Below are 16,435 nucleotides of genomic sequence, written 5' to 3' on the forward strand. Positions count from 1 at the left end.
ATAGTGGTTCAAAAAAACAAAACAAAACAAAACCAACAACAAAGACCCAACCTCCAGGTAACTGAAAATCTAATGGAGAGAGAAAGGCAAATAAGCAATACATCACAACAAATATAGAAATAAACTACTACTGAGCCTGGGTGGCTCAGTCAGTTAAGCGTCTGCCTTCGGCTCAGGTCATGATCCTAGGGTCCTGGGATCAAGCCCCATGTCGAGCTCCCTGCTCAGTGGGGAGTCGGCTTCTCCTCCCTCTGCCTGCTGCTCCCCCTGCTTCTGCGTGTGCGCGCACGCTCTCTCGCTCTGTGTCAAATAAACAATACATAAATCTTAAAAAAAGAAAGAAAGAAAGAAAGAAACTACTATTACAGAGTTAAGCTGAAAAAGATAAATTCAAGACACAAAAAAGTGAACAGAAGAAGAAAAGTTGGTAAAGAGATAGGGAAGTCATCTCAGAGAACATCCAAACTGAGAGCTGGTAAACAGGCAGAAGGAGAAAACAGCATGTCCCAGAAGTACACTGGATGGGACAAGTAGCTAGACAGAAAAGAATAATTCAATCATGAAAGGCCTTAAATGCCATGCTAGTAGTTTGGACTTTATCTTGAAAACAATGGGAACCAATTACCTACTTAAGCAGGAAAGTGAAATGATCAAGGTTGCATTTTAGGGGGCACCTGGGTGGCTTAGTCGTTAAGCGTCTGCTTTCGGCTCAGGTCATGATCCCAGGGTCCTGGGATCAAGCCCTGCATTGGGCTCCCTGCTCCGCGGGAAGCCTGCTTCTCCCCCTCCCACTCTCCCTGCTTGTGTTCCCTCTCTCGCTGTCTCTCTCTGTCAAATAAATAAATCTTTAAAAAAAAAAAAAAAAGGTTGCATTTTAGAACAATCATTCGGACCTAAGTAAGGGTGGAGGGATTAAAGGCCAGGCAACACCGATGCAAAATGGTTAATGGACTGTTGTAATCCAGAAGGGAGCTGGGACTCGGGTTGTGGCATTTAGTCCTCAAGACAGGGATCAAGTGGATACTAGCGATGGTTGAGTGTGGAGGAAGACTCAATGATCAGGCTTCTGTCTGGCACAACTGAGGGATTATCACTAACATTTATTAAGTTCTATGTGCCAGAAACCATGCTGAGCATTTGACATGCATGATCTCATTTAATCCTCACCACAAACCCCTATATACAATTATTCTCATTTTACAGGGGAAACTAGATATTATGTTAAACAATTTGCCAAGATCATGATTAAATCCAGATCTAAGTAAAAAACTACATATGTAAGATAACTGATACATAGTCCCAATATTTTCCTCTCCCTTCAAACACCTACATTTAACATATCACTCCATTATTACTTTACCTTGTTAGTATTCAGTGAGTTACTATTACCTAATGTTTTCGGTTAACACAGAGGCAAACTCTCACTTCATACTTAGTGCACTTCTGAAAACTTTAAAGTACAATGTCAAATTTCACAACAGAGTCCCAATTTTAAAGGGGTAACTGTTTCCAGAGCACTAAACATTGTAAGATCCTTAAATTATGATTGGAATGGACCTGTCAGAGGAAATCCAGTGGACACCTAAGAAATGTCACAGGTGCCTAAGATCAGGATAGGAGGTACTGCATCTATGACTCTCTGCAGCTGGGTCAAACACCAAACCACCCCTCTCTTGAACCCAAGGCAGGGATAAAAGGATTAGGGAAATTCCTATTCATTATATGACCATGAGGTACCTTCTACCTTCTCAGAGCAGGGAGTGGAAGGTCTTTTTCCCTGCCATGACAGCACAAACTGACCGGACTTCAGGCAGCCAGCCAATTACCCCCTTTACACAAGAAGCCTCTCAACTGGCCAACTGCTAAAACCCATCACTGTTCACTGCTCTGGGGGACATGGGCAATGGTCAGGAAAATGACTAGAACATGCAGGGGATAATTTCAGAGATGAAGGAAATTCCAGCTCTTAAGCCAGCCCTTGATATTTTGGAGGGAGCCCAAGAGCAACTGTAATCTCAGAGGAATACTGCCAATAGGCCTGGCTCTCCTATCACAAACATATCCTACCATTTTGGCAAAGGCCAGGCCTTTATTCTTCAGCAGCAGCAATTGGCAGGAGGTGAAACAATGCCACGGCTCAAAATCACTCAAAAGTGATAAAGACCAAATTCAGAGACTGGAAAGGGATTCAGAAGGATCAATGTCTAATTTGAAAATGAGGTTGTACAAAGGTAACAAAATTGATCACAGTCTGTATATAGAATTTCTCCAACCACAGTGTAAATTTCTGGAGGGCAAGGACCAGATCTTCTATTTCTAAGCTACTTCTATGCAGTGCCCTATAATATGCCTTATTCACCATGGGCTTTACTGATGAGGGGAAGAAAGATGATCAAGCCCTGAAAGGCAAGGAACAGTGATTCCAGCATATCTTCACGCAGGCCTGCCTAATCAATAAGTGTAATTGTGAAAAGGAGAAGCAGTATTGAAAAGACTGAAATTAAGACCGAGAAATCGATTTCATGCAGCTATACCACAAGGGGGCAGTGTTTGAACACTAGTAATCTGGAGAGACAGGGTGCTTGGCAGTCTGCTGTTTACCTCCTTTTTAAACACCACACTGAGGGCTGGAGCCTGGGTGAGGAGAGATGGGCTAGTCGCTCCACCTACCTACTGTGTTCTCCTACAGGGGCTGGCACCAACTCTCCTTATACTAGTAGTGTGGCTGTCACGGGAGCAAGGCCAAAGGAAACAGACCGCAGGAAAGGAAGCAGAGCTGCTAGTCTTCCCACAGAGATCACACACCCAAGAATGCCTGTTGAGCAGAAGTAGGGGTGATAGTGGGGACCTCTGCCTGGAAATGGAGTAGGATGGGGCAGGGGTTCTCAAATGTTAGCAGGCATCAGAATCACCTGCAGGGCTTGTAAAAATAGATTACTGGGCTCTAACTCCCAATTTCCAATTCAGAAAGTCTAAAGTAGGTCCTAGAATTTGCATTTCAACCAATTAACTGAGTGATGTTGATACTGCTGATCTGAAGACCACACTTTTGAGAATCACTGCTGTAGATATTTCTGGCTCTGTGCCCTTATATCTCTTAATACTCGCCCATTCCTTCTTTTCTACCATCCACCTACTGCTTTATTTCTTCTCCACTATCCCTTCATTAGCCTTCTTTAGGAAAACTAAAGGAAAGACAGGAAACAGGAGTGAATGTTAGATTTGTCTTAAGGATTCCCCTGGATAGGGGCACCTGGGTGGCTCAGTCGTTAAGCGTCTGCCTTCGGCTCAGGTCATGATCCGAGGTCCTGGTATCAAGCCCCGCATCGGGCTCCCTGCTCAGCGGGAAGCCTGCTTCTCCCTCTCCCACTCCCCCTGCTTGTGTTCCCTCTCTCGCTGTGTCTCTCTCTGTCAAATAAATAAATAAAAATCTTTTTTTTAAAAAAAAGGATTCCTCTGGATAAGGATTCCAGCACTCTAGTCTGGTTGATGGGTGTTTCAGTAGCAAAATTTATTCCAAATACGTAGATGCCTCCTCTCCTGCCCTTTTATCTAACAGTTGGTAGGAGGGGACAATTCAGTAAAGAGTAACAGATGCTCTTCCAATAATGTCTTGCTTTGGGTTTCATAAGAATTGAGTAGGAAATGGTAGATATATTCCACTACATTTTAGAAAAGTTCCTCACCTCTCCTAGACTACTTAAAAAATTTTTATTATAGCTAAATATATATGGAATTTGCCATTTTCACCATGCAAGTGTACAGTTCAGTGGCACTAAGTACATTCACATTGTTGTGCAAGTATCACCACCATCTGTCTCTAGAACTTTTTCAGCTTCCCCAACTGAAATTCCGTACCCATTAAACACTAAATCCCCATTCCCAACCAGCCCTTGGCAACCACCACTCTACTCCTAGACTACTTTTTGACTTAGTTTCTCCTTCACATAATAAAAGAGAGGGTCCACTGCTGACTATGGGATTGCTTCTATATATGCAGGCCTTCTTGCACATACGTGATTGAATTTATTATAAGAAAGGTAAGAGAAAATGGGATTGGAGAAAGAAAGGAGACAGCTGGATAGGGATTTTCTTTTTTTTTTTAAAGATTTTATTTATTTATTTGAGAGAGAGAATGAGAGACAGAGAGCATGAGAGGGAGGAGGGTCAGAGGGAGAAGCAGACTCCCTGCGGAGCAGGGAGCCCGATGCGGGACTCGATCCCGGGACTCCAGGATCATGACCTGAGCCGAAGGCAGTCGCTTAACCAACTGAGCCACCCAGGCGCCCCTGGATAGGGATTTTCATACTGGGCCTACTATCCACAGGCCTCAGCAGCCCTGCCATGGATCCAGCCGATTCTTTCGCATCAAGAAGTTGATCTTGCGAGCCATTTCCATGTTGTAGATCCGCCGACAGGTTTCGTAGCTTTCCCGTCGTCGTTGGCGACAAGGCTTTTCATAGTACCGCCGTCGCTTAATGTCCTCGATGAGCCCATCCATGGTGAGGATTCTGTATAAAGGCAGGCAATGAAGTTAGAAACCTGGGCTCATTATTATTCTTTTCCAATTTCACAGATGGCCAGAAGTCAACTGACCAAACAACTGGTGTCTATAAAAATTATGATGTGAAATGGTGGTTATATAGCTTTAACTGCCTACTTATAGAGGCAATCCCCAAATAGGAATTTGTGGGAAATAACAAAGCAATTAATGACACAGTCCTTGCTCTTGGGGGGTTCATAGTCAGGGTCATATTTTCAACCTTTATTCTCCCACAGCACACCTGAGGGATGTGACACAGTCCTTAAGAACAGTGGCTCTCTATGGCAGTGATTCTCAACCAAGGGATCATTTCAGAATCTTCAGATGGGGTGAGTCATTTGTAGTAGGAAAAACAAATCATTAGGGGTGATTCCTAATTGGTCCTTAGTGACAAATGCTACCCCATCCCTACAGTTTAACTGACACAACTGACACAGTGAGAGAGGGAAGTCTGTAGGCCTGAGATATCCCTGGGCCTACTTAATACAAGGAGAGAAGAGGCCTTCATCACACCAATGATACAAATGGGAGTATTAAGTAACAGCTTCACCCATCATTTTCCCCATGTACCACACTACTTTGCTGACTACTGAACACACTCTAATACCAAGTCTTTATTCATGCTGCTTCCTCAATCTAGAATGCCACCCTCACCTCCAGTTGCCAACCTTCTGAGTAAAATTTTCTTCATCTTTTTGATGCCAAACTTAGATGCCACCTCTCTAAAAAGAATATCTTCTTAGAGGAAATAATTTATTTTACTGTATACCTACTTAACGATTATTTCATTCCTTCATTCTGTTATTTATACAAATGTCTCCCTCATTAGACTGAAAATCTCTGAAGGAAGAAACTATGTTTTATTACTCTTTAAGGGTCTGTAAAACTGAGCTCAATGTGTTTTTTCCTGCCCATCCAATTCCTTGCAATGCAGTTCCTCTTGTTGGATATATATTTTTTTCTTTTCAAATTTTTATTGAAATTCTAGTTAGTTAACATATAGTATAATATTGGTTGCAGAAGTAGAATTTAATGCGGGGCGCCTGGGTGGCTCAGTCGTTAAGCGTCTGCCTTCGGCTCAGGTCATGATCCCAGGGTCCTGGGATCGAGCCCCGCATCGGGCTCCCTGCTCGGCGGGAAGCCTGCTTCTCCCTCTCCCATTCCCCCTGCTTGTGTTCCCTCTCTCGCTGTGTTTCTCTCTCTCAAATAAATAAATAAAATCTTTAAAAAAAAAAAAAAAAAGAAGTAGAATTTAATGATTCATTACTTACATACAACACCCAGTGCTCATCATTTAGCCCATTCCTTGCCCACCTCCTTCCATCAACCCTCAGTTTGTTCTCTATCGTTAAGTCTCTTATGGTTTGCTTCCCTCTCTCTTTTTTCTCCCTTCCCATATGTTCATATGTTTTACTTCTTAAATTCCACATATGAGTGAAATCATATGGTATTTATCTTTCTCTGACTGACTTATTTCACTTAGCATAATACTCCATCCACATCATTGCAAATGGCAAGATTTCACTCTTTTTGATGGTTGAGTAACACAGACACACCCCACATCTTCTTTATCCATTCACCAGTCTATGGACGTTTGGGCTCTTTCCATAGTTTGGCTATTGTTGATTATGCTGCTATAAACGTAGGGGTGCACGTACCCCTTTGAACCTATATTTTGTATCCTTTGGGTAAATACCTAGTAGTGCAATTGCTGGCTCATAGGGTACTCTTGTTGGATTAATAACACATCTAACTCAAACTTACCTCTTTGTTCTTCCACAAAGACACTGGAGCTTCTTTTATAAACTACTCAATCCCTAGGCTCCTGAGAACTCTGGCTCCGATCTGTAATTTGTTGCTCCCTCTCAATCCATCACCAGTCGGTCCTAAGGAGGTCTAGAGGCATCTGCTGCTGCTGCCCTCCATTTCTGGCATTGTTTACATGGGCCCTCTCCTGCTCACCCTGTTCTTTCATTACAGGTAAAAAGTTAAGTCACAAACACAGTTGGAGATAAGGAGGTTAAGTAGAAGAAGGGGAATAGAGGAAAAAGAAAATCAAAATAAAAGAAACCACCAGCTACTTCTGCCCAGTGGGAAGCCCTATTTCTTGCTGCTATGTTATACCACAAAGCCCAAGATAACAACTATAGATCGAACATGAACTTGAAAAGATGTGAGCTTTGGGTAAATAACAAATGTGAATAGACATGGGAACCACTGTCCTATGGGATCCTCTCCCAGGCCGCTGCTGTTTAATATCAAGAATGCTTTATAGGCTACTAGAAAATCATTATTTGTATAAATCAGTTTGTCTAGGTGTTAGTGGTAGGAAGATGGGGGCAAGGGAATTACTGCAAATTCCCAGAAGCAGGAGAAGCAGATAATTCAGGTTCTATTGGAAACATAGTCATGCCCAGAAGTCATGTGGATCCAACACTAGAATCTTACAATAGAGAAGTAAGGCACCAAAAACTAAAATAGACTCCATATCCTGGCCCACAAAGGGTCTCCTTTGCTACCCTTATTCCTTAATTTACTCTTTTTTTTAAATTTTACTATGTTATGTTAATCACCATACATTACATCATTAGTTTTTGATGTAGTGTTCCATGATTCATTGTTTGCGTATAACACCCAGTGCTCCATTCAATATGTGCCCTCTTTAATACCCATCACCAGGCTAACCCATCCCCCCACCCCCCTCCCCTCTAGAACCCTCAGTTTGTTTCTCAGAGTCCATAGTCTCTCATGGTTCGTCTCCCCCTCCGATTCCCCCCCTTCCTTAATTTACTCTTAAATGTTGGTATCCCCCCTCCAGATTCTGACTAAAAACCTCCTTCTTTCTGGTTCTACATGACTTCCTTAACCTTTACCAGTGAGCCTCAACACTAATGCACAATGGAATTATCCCCTAAAAGGTTTTTAAAAAGTTCTGATTCCTGGGGCGCCTGGATGGCTCAGTTGGTTGAGCAGCTGACTCTTGGTTTCAGTTTGGATCATGATCTCAGGGTCTTGGGAGCAAGCCCCGCAGGAGGCTCCACGCTCAGCAGGAGTCGGCTTAGAGATTCTTTCCTCTGCGCCTCCCCTGACTTGCGCAGACCTCACGGGCTTGCGCTCATACACTCTCTCTCAAATAATTAAATGTTAAGGAAAAAAAAAAAGTACTGATTCCTGGGCCCCATTCCTCAAAGATTCTGATTTAAGTGGTCTAGCACGGAATTATGCACTAGAAATGTTTTAAAAAACTCCCAGGTAATTTTAATATAGAGCCCCACCTGAGAACTGACACAGATACTGTTGACTCCTGAATCTTTTTTTTTTTTTTTTTAAAGATTTTATTTATTTATTTGACAGAGAGAGACACAGTGAGAGAGGGAACACAAGCAGGGGGAGTGGGAGAGGGAGAAGCAGGCCTCCCATGGAGCAGGGAGCCCGACGCGGGACTCGATCCCGGGATCCTGGGATCATGACCTGAGCTGAAGGCAGACGCTTAACGACTGAGCCACCCAGGCGCCCGACTCCTGAATCTTTTTATCTCTAGTCCCAATCTTACCTTAGAGCTAGACTGTTATTTCCAATTGCCTCAAAACCTATAAAGACCATGATCTGTGGTCAGTGACTATGACTCACTGAAAGCTCAGATGATGGTTCGCATTTTTGAGTAATAAAGTTCTGTACATTTAAAAAACACACAAAAAACCCTACAAAGACCAAAGTTACTGTCTCCTCCTAAAATCTATTTTTCCTCCTCTATACTATTAATGACATCAGCAATTACTCAAGCTAAAAATCTCAGCATGTTCCTGGACTAGGCCTTCTCTTTTACTTCCCACATCCACACTTACCGTATCCTATAAATTCTATAACCCAAGAATTCTATAACCTCAGATCTCTTTCTTCTCTCCTTTCCTATGGCCACAGCTCTAATTATGGTCCTTACCATCTTATACCTGGACTACAGAAATAAACATCTAACTGATCATTTAATCACTAAATGTTTATGGAATTCCAACTTGGTACCAGACATTGTGTTAAATGCTGAGGACAGAAAACAAGCTTAAACATGGTTCCCTACCCTTGCAGTCTAGTAAAGAAGATAATTATACAAGAATTACAATAGAGTGTGATCACTCCTTCCTTCTGTTCCCAAAGCACAGTGGTCCTCAAACTTCAGCCTGCAGCCATCACCTGGATAACCCATTAAAACATAGATTGCTGAGGCGCCTGAGTGGCTCAGTCGGTTAAGCATCTGACTCTTGATTTTGGCTCCGGTCTCAGGGTCCTGGGATGGGGCCCTGCGTCGGGCTCTGCACTCAGCACAGAGTCTGCTTGGGGTCTTCTCCCTCTCCTCCTGCTCGCATTCTCTCTTTCAAATAAATAAATAAAATCTCTCTTATTGGGGTGTGTGCTTTCTAAGGTTAGAAATTATTTATTTTTGTATTCATTTTTGAAAATGAAGTCATTTTTATATTTAACATAATGCTAGGCAAAGAGCATATTATCAGTAAAGATTCATAAAATGAATTCATAAAAATGAATCTTCTAGGTGACTGACACATGTCCACAGCTCAGGGGATTAAGAGGCTTTATTATAGACACAGTTCTTGGGAATAATAGCTCAGAAAGCCTCAATAATATTACCTTTCCTAAGATGGCACATTAGAGTTTAGACAGCATTTTCACATCCATGATCCTAATACAATCCTATAAAATTAAAGAAGCAGGCAATGTCATCTTTTTACAGAGTAGGAAACAGTCCAGAGAGGATGACCTGCCCAAGATCACAAAATGGAGCTAGAAGTAGAATCCAGATAAAAAGATGGGAGGGGCACCTAGGTGGCTCAGTCGTTAAGCGTCTGCCTTCGGCTCAGGTCATGATCCCAGGGTCCTGGGATCGAGCCCCGCATCGGGCTTCCTGCTTGGCTGGAAGCCTGCTTCTCCCTCTCCCACTCCCCCTGCTTGTGTTCCCTCTCTCGCCATCTCTCTCTGTCAAATAAATAAATAAAATCTTAAAAAAAAAAAAAAAAAAAAAAGATCGGAGCCACAAAGACATGGCACACTGTTGGGAAAGGAATGATCCAAAGATCTAAGCCTTAATTTGTCTAGATCTTGTTTGCTGCCGTCTAATGAAGGCCACATTTTGGACTAGTCTAGTATATTAGAGAAACAACAGAAAACTCTCTGAAAGAAAAAGATTGGATATATAATATAAAAAGGACACGGAAACTGGGTTTGAGGAGAGACTATTAAAAAAAAACAGGGACACTGGATATGACTTCACTAGGAAGAGGATCCTACTGGAATGACAAAGACAGTTTATTTATTTTTGACAAAGACAGTTTAAAAGTGTGATGAAAGAAAACTGCAAAAGGAAGAGGGAGTTCAGACATATACTCAGTCAGGTATCCTACTGGGGTTTCAAAGGGTTTGAAACAGAAGTGATCACCTTACCAGGCACGTGGGTGGCTCAGTCCGGTAAGCCTCTGCCTTCGGCTCAGGTCATGATCTCAGGGTCCTGGGATCCAGCCCCGTATCGGGGCTCCCTACTCAGTGGGGATCCTGCTTCTCCCTCTGCCCCCCTGCTCGTGCTCTCTTTCTCACTCTTTATCTCAAATAAATAAAATCTTAAAAAATAAAAAAGTGATCACCTTACCAAGTAAATGCCTGTGTGGTTAGCCAAAAAAAAGCAAGATAAGAAAAAAGTAAAATGATCTAAGAATGGAGGAAGGGAAAGAATGAAAAGATCATGGTCCACGGGGTTGCTAAATGGTGTTCCTGGATGGTTCTAACTACACTAGCTAAGCCTTACCCAGTTCTTTCCAGTTATCCTAAAAAAGCACAGATTACCTTCAAAAGCTCCAGTCCCTACAGTAGAGGCATCTACTCAATATACTTCTAATAAAAAAGGATGCAGAAAGAGCTTTGTAGAACTAATGAAGTAAATAGAGAGATGTTACTAATGATGCTTCTGCTTCCAAAGGTAGTTCAAGGACGAGCAGACCAAGGGCTTTAGAGTAAACAAATCAGCTTGGAGTTTGGGCGCTTGGCAACCTAACACTGAAGGAGAAATCTGCTGCCAATTTTAATTAAATTCATCAGATTATGTAAAAGGAGCTGAGCTGCCCGGACTGGGGGAGGTTGGAAGTGGCAAACTCACATGTCAGCGTAGCCAGCCTACGCCAGGATAACGTGTATGCACAAGGACTCACTGGGCCCAGAAGCTTGCCTACCGGGAATAAAAGAGGTCAACTAGGCACACTTCCAGTGTGCTTGCCTTTCCTTGCTTGGGGGCCAGCCAATCATACAGGGCTTCCTAGCAACCCCCACTCTCCATCTCCTTATCTCAGGGCAGGAATCAGGGCTCTTGGTTATACAACAAGCATTTTGTGGTGGTCTCACTGGACAGACACATAGGCTGTTTCCTTTGTAAGACTGCCTTTGTGCTCCAAACACACCAAAGCTTTAACCACCTCCCTCTTATCTCATTTGCTCTCCTGCCTACTGTTGTAATTAGACCACAGGACATGCAACTCATTTTTAAACTACCAACCATCAGAAAGCTGGAAGAGATACGGAGAGGCCTGGGGTGTAATACAGAATACAGAGTACAGAAAAGGTGTAATACAGAAAAGGTGGCCAGAGAGGTCATTAAGAAAAAGCAGAGAAAAATAAGAAAAGTGCATCAGAAAATACTGTGTTTGACAGGAAGACTGGGATACCCCAGAACCAGCTGGCTCACATTTTCATGCTTAAACTCCTTGCCTAGAGAATCATTCTAAGAGCAAAATATTTGCCCATTTTCTCCCCCTGAAGCTAAAATACAATTTATAGCATATATATTTAATACTCCAAGATTAAAAGGAAGAGAAATATAGCTTCCTAAAGACTGAACGCCAATTGACAAAATAAGTATCCTCCCGAAAGACTATAAAAATTACTACTGTAACACTTGCTCCAACCTGGCACCTTCTAACAACATGCTCTTTTTTTTTTTTAATTCTTTTTTCAAAGATTTTATTTATTTATTTGAGAGGAGAGAGAGAGAAGCCGGGTGGAGGGGCAGAAGCAGAGGGAGAAGCAGGCTCTCCGCTGAGCAGGGAGCCCGACATGGGGCTCGATCCCAGGACCCTGAGATCATGACCTGAGCCGAAGGCAGGTGCTTAACTGACTGGACCACCAAGCACCCCAACAACATGCGCATCTTGCACTGCTTTCCTAGATAATCCCAGCCACAAAGTATGAATTTTCTAAATTCATAAGGAAGCCAAAAAGAGATCATCATACCTGAGGCCCTGAGTCTCTGGGACTTGAATCTTTTTGTCTATTTTTCTTTCCAACCATTCCTCTTCTTTCTGATCAAATTCTTTCTTTTTAAGTACTATATAATTTTTCCCCAAAAGCTGTTCCTAAATTGGTGTTTTAATCCCTGAAATGAAGAAAAAGTAATGCCGTGTTTCTTTTTTCTGTAAAGATTTATCTATTTATTTTGGGGGGGTGGGGTGGGAAGAGACACCAGAAGTGGAGGGAGGGGCAGAGGAAGAGGTAGAGAGAATCCTCAAGCCAACTCTTCGATGAGCAAGGAGCCTGACGTGGGGCTTGATCTCAGAACCCCAAGACCATAACCTGAGCCAAAATCAAGAGTCTGCCAGTTAACCGAACGAGCCACCCAGGCCACCCAGGCTCCCCAGTAATGCCATGTTTCTTAATTAGGATATTTGACAGTGTGCCAAGGGTATAATCCAGAGACAAAAGTCTCTGGATAAATTTGATGCATTTGCCCAGAGCACCAATTTTAACTTGAATAGGGGTGGAGGTGCTAGCCCTAGAACAGATGCAATGGCAATGAATTAAAAAAAAAAAAAAAAGAAAGAAAGAGAGAGGAAAAAAAAGAGAGACAGAGAGGGATATGAAAACAGATTCCTAAGAACAAGAACTGAGATAGTACCAGGCCAGGCCAGATGGCAGAAAGAATCCAAACATGCCTCATCTTCTGCCATTTATTTATTCTTCCTTCACCTGCCACCCACTTGCATCTGGAATCAGGAAGGATTTTTAGATAAAATGAAAAAAAGAAAAAAAAAAAACAGGAAAAGAAAAACTCTAATGTTGATTAAAATTAAAATATATTGCATTTTGGAAGATGCAGATATATAGAGGTTTGATTCTAAGTTAATTAGAATGATCCCAGACAAAGACATCAGAAAGGTGTCTCAGAAGGTAGAAGGTCTAATGTTTTCTTCAGGTCTGACATCAATGGAAAGAGGATCAACTCCTTCAGGCAGGAAATTAGGAATATTTTGTTTTTCAGGTTTTAAATTTTTATAACTAGAAATAGAGATGAAAGAGCAGAGCATACAGAGGGAATAAATGCTATTATTTCAAAATGAGAGTAGCAATAGGCTAAATAGAAGACACTTGGTTGGAAAGTATCACTGTCTATAAGAAAAGTCATTCCAGGGGCGCCTGGGTGGCTCAGTCATTAAGCGTCTGCCTTCAGCTCAGGTAATGATCTCAGGGTCCTGGGATCGAGCCCCGCATTGGGCTCCCTGCTCAGCGGGAAGCCTGCTTCTCCCTCTCCCAGTCCCCCTGCTTGTGTTCCCTTTCTCGCTGTCTCTGTGTGTCAAATAAATAAAATCTTAAAAAAAAAAAAAGTCATTCCAGTATTAGCAGCAAACTGGATTGTCCTAAAAAAATAAAGCTCAATTTTCTCATTTTTTCATCTCCAGGCCACCTTGAGCATAACCTAATGATCAAGGAAGATAGAGAAAAAACAGCTAAAGTAAACTTAACCATTCAAAATAGATAAATAAATCACCCACAAGCAAAACCAAAAGGGTAAAAACTTCCTTACAATGACTTCCAACTTATCATAATAGCTAACGTACAATGTGCCAAACACTGTTCTAAGCAATTTAATCATACTAACTAATTTAATACTCATATCAACCCCAAGAGGCAGGTACTATTACTAGTTCCACTTTACAGATGAAGAAACTGAGGCAGAGAGACATTAAGTATCGTACCATAGATCATGAAGCTAATAAATGGCAGAGCAGAGATCTATCTGAACCGGGCAGTCTGCTTAAGGGTCTGTGCTCTTTTTTTTTTTTAGACTTAGATCATAACCTGAGCTGAAATCAAGAGACGGTCATTCAACTGACTGAGCCACCCAGACACCCGGGGAAGGGAGTTCTGTGCTCTTATATTCAAGCCATGGCTTTGGTCAAAAGTATTAAAGTTGTAGCTACTTTCTTGATACAAATATAAAAAATGGTTTAATAAATAATCTTGCACCATAAATTGTTTTTTCATTCCTTGCCAAAGTAGCTCATTTCTTAAAAATCAAATTTTTGCTTTTGTGTTATTTGCACTTTAGGAACAGGGGAGGTTAGGGGAACTAAAGCTAAACCTTTGGAAATCTGTTTTACCATCAAGTAACAGCTGGCCTTTGACATCCCTCAATAATACAAACATCTCAATCACCCTGGCTAACAGACCCATCTAAATCCACACACACACAAAAAAATCATACAAAGACTTACAGGAAAAGATCAGAAAAAGGGTGGAGAAATCTACAAGACTTCCTTTTCCCAAATTCAGCATTTCATCTCACTAGCTAATTCACTACTGAGTCTATAAAGACATTCTTTTTGTGCTTATAATATAGGGACAGAGAAAGGTCATTAGACATTCTGACCCTCTCACAGACATGCCACTAGGTCTGAAATAGGAAAGAGCTGGGAATGAGCAGCGATAGAAAAAAATGATATAGGGTATCTTACCACATAGTACTTAACTGATTATCTTTAGGGAACACCTTCTGTGTAAGGATATGACTGGTATGCACAGACATTGAATGAGGTAATGGGGATGACCTAAGACCAGATCCTTAAAAGACACAATTCATCTTGAGCTTGCAACTGCTTCAAAATTACAGCTTCTGACAGCATCTTTGTCCTCATTAACTATGGTCTTCTGCCATCCAACCCTCCACACCTAAAACTCTTTGCTAAGAACTAGTTTCTCTTTCATTTATCCTCTCAGCCCCCAAGAACCCCACTAATAAATCCAATGAAATAAAGATTCTTAACTGGAAAATGACTGCCATAGGTGTCTACATTTCCACAGGAACTAGTAAACAATCTAGTGACATAAAAGCAAAGAACACTGTAGTAGAAAGGTGTGTTTTATGCTCCTCTCCACCATTCAATAATTGTGTAATCCAAGAAACATAATTTACATGTCCAAAGCTTCCCTTACTTGTGTAATAAAGCTACCACCTTACTGGCCTTAAGGCAGAAGGCCAGCTCATATATTCTCTTAAGATCTCTTTCATACAGGGACGCCTGGGTGGCTCAGTCAGTTAAGCGGCTGCCTTCGGCTCAGGTCATGGTCCCGGGGTCCTGGGATCGAGTCCCACATCGGGCTCCTTACTCAGCGGGGAGCCTGCTTCTCTCTCTGCCTCTGCCTTTCCCCCTGCTTGTGCTCTGTCTCTCTCTCTGACAAATAAATAAAATCTTTAAAAAAAAAAAAAGATCTCTTTCATACAATTCTTTGATAATTCAACTCAACAAGCATTTGTTTCTTTCACACTGGGGACAGAAAATGATGAAGCAAGCCAGAAAGTCAAAATCCTTACAACCAATGATAAGGGAAGACTAAGGAACTATTGGCCTGAGAACGTATGACGTTAAGGTATTCTTTATTACAGCCCTTCTATATCTCTTAGTCTAGCATTCAAAACCTTTCAAAACAGGTCTTCTACTCCCAGTTCATTTCCACCTTTATGTTTTTGCTTTTGCTGTAACCTTCCCTTAAACCTGATACACTTTTCCATCTCTTGCTTCCTTCTCCAAGATCCCAAATCTCAATTCATCTTTCCATTAGCCTTGCCCTACACCAATCCTTCCCTCGACCTTCTATTTATCATGTACTACGTTCCTGCTTCCCAGCAACTTTATATTTTTATTTTCCCTTTGGGTTCCTTAAGTCTTGGGGGAGAGAATTCAGGCTCTGTATATACAAACCCCATACAGTTAGGTTTTGGGGAAAAACTTCATTTTTAAGATAATAAACTAAGGGGCTGAAAAGTTTCAAGAGGCTGAATACCTGGGCTGGCGGAGGTTTGAGAACAATCTATGACAGGGGAAGGGAGAGAATAACCACCCAAGCACTTCCCAAGAGAGCTTGTCTAGGCACGATTCTGGTTACCTGTTTAGGGTCCTGTATGCACCTTCTATGTTCCCTTCCTGTACCATCACAGTCCTGGCAATGAACTTCAGATGTTTTGCCATGACCTTGGAATTTAAATCTTCACTCTGCAGGACCTAAAGGATAATGGATAGAGGCAAAGTATAGAGACCAGGTAAGAAAGAGAAACAGCGCAGAATGCACACTCTACCGCATGGCTTACTCAGGGTCTGGAAAAGCAACGTGCCCAGGAACAAGGGACACAGGGGCACGTGGAATTCTTCATATCCTAGAGATCATACGCTAATCATAATCAAGACTGCCTAGTTCTCTTTGCCAATACAATCCTAGCATAGGGAAGAAAAGAGATGGTAGCAGGGCGTCATCACGGGGATGTACGTGGCCGGGCACGGGAGGATCCGGACGCCACAGGGTACTCCAGTTACCGCTCACCGCCCCAGGAGGGCTTGGGGGTGGGAGTTGGGTACGAAGTCTTTCTCGCGCAAGCTTCCCCTCCCACCATACCCGCTTTGCTTTCCCCATCCCCAACCCCAGATCCTCACCCAACTCCCTCAGGAACCAGCCGCCACAAAGCTACCTCGCGGCCGGAAGCGGAAAGACGTCATCTCCTGCGCCGCGCGAAGAAATCCAGGCTGGAAGGAGAAAAACTGCTTGGAAACCATGGCAACATTCTTCCTGGCT

At 42.3% G+C, this 16,435-nt stretch overlaps 1 protein-coding gene across 1 annotated transcript; it reads right to left on the reverse strand.

Moving 5' to 3' along the window:
• Positions 1 to 4,221: 4,221 nt before the first annotated feature.
• On the reverse strand, positions 4,222 to 16,386 carry MRPS21 (mitochondrial ribosomal protein S21). Its single transcript, XM_032397127.1, has 3 exons — positions 16,297 to 16,386; positions 15,755 to 15,870; positions 4,222 to 4,511 (listed from the first exon to the last, which is right to left on the reverse strand). The coding sequence occupies exons 2-3, from the start codon at positions 15,835 to 15,837 to the stop codon at positions 4,331 to 4,333; spliced, it is 264 nt and encodes an 87-aa protein (XP_032253018.1). The 5' UTR covers positions 15,838 to 15,870; positions 16,297 to 16,386; the 3' UTR covers positions 4,222 to 4,330.
• Positions 16,387 to 16,435: the final 49 nt, after the last annotated feature.

Source organism: Phoca vitulina, unplaced genomic scaffold (assembly GCF_004348235.1).
Source record: "Phoca vitulina isolate PV1807 unplaced genomic scaffold, GSC_HSeal_1.0 scaffold96, whole genome shotgun sequence".
NCBI classification, from domain to species: domain Eukaryota; kingdom Metazoa; phylum Chordata; class Mammalia; order Carnivora; family Phocidae; genus Phoca; species Phoca vitulina.

Coding starts and splice junctions, on each gene's coding strand:
- MRPS21 (XM_032397127.1), bottom strand. CDS start 15,837: ATGGCAAAACATCTGAAGTTCATTGCCAGGACTGTGATGGTACAGGAA. Junction 4,512..15,754: donor GCATACAGGACCCTAAACAG/GTAACCAGAATC, acceptor GCCTTTATACAG/AATCCTCACCATGGATGGGC.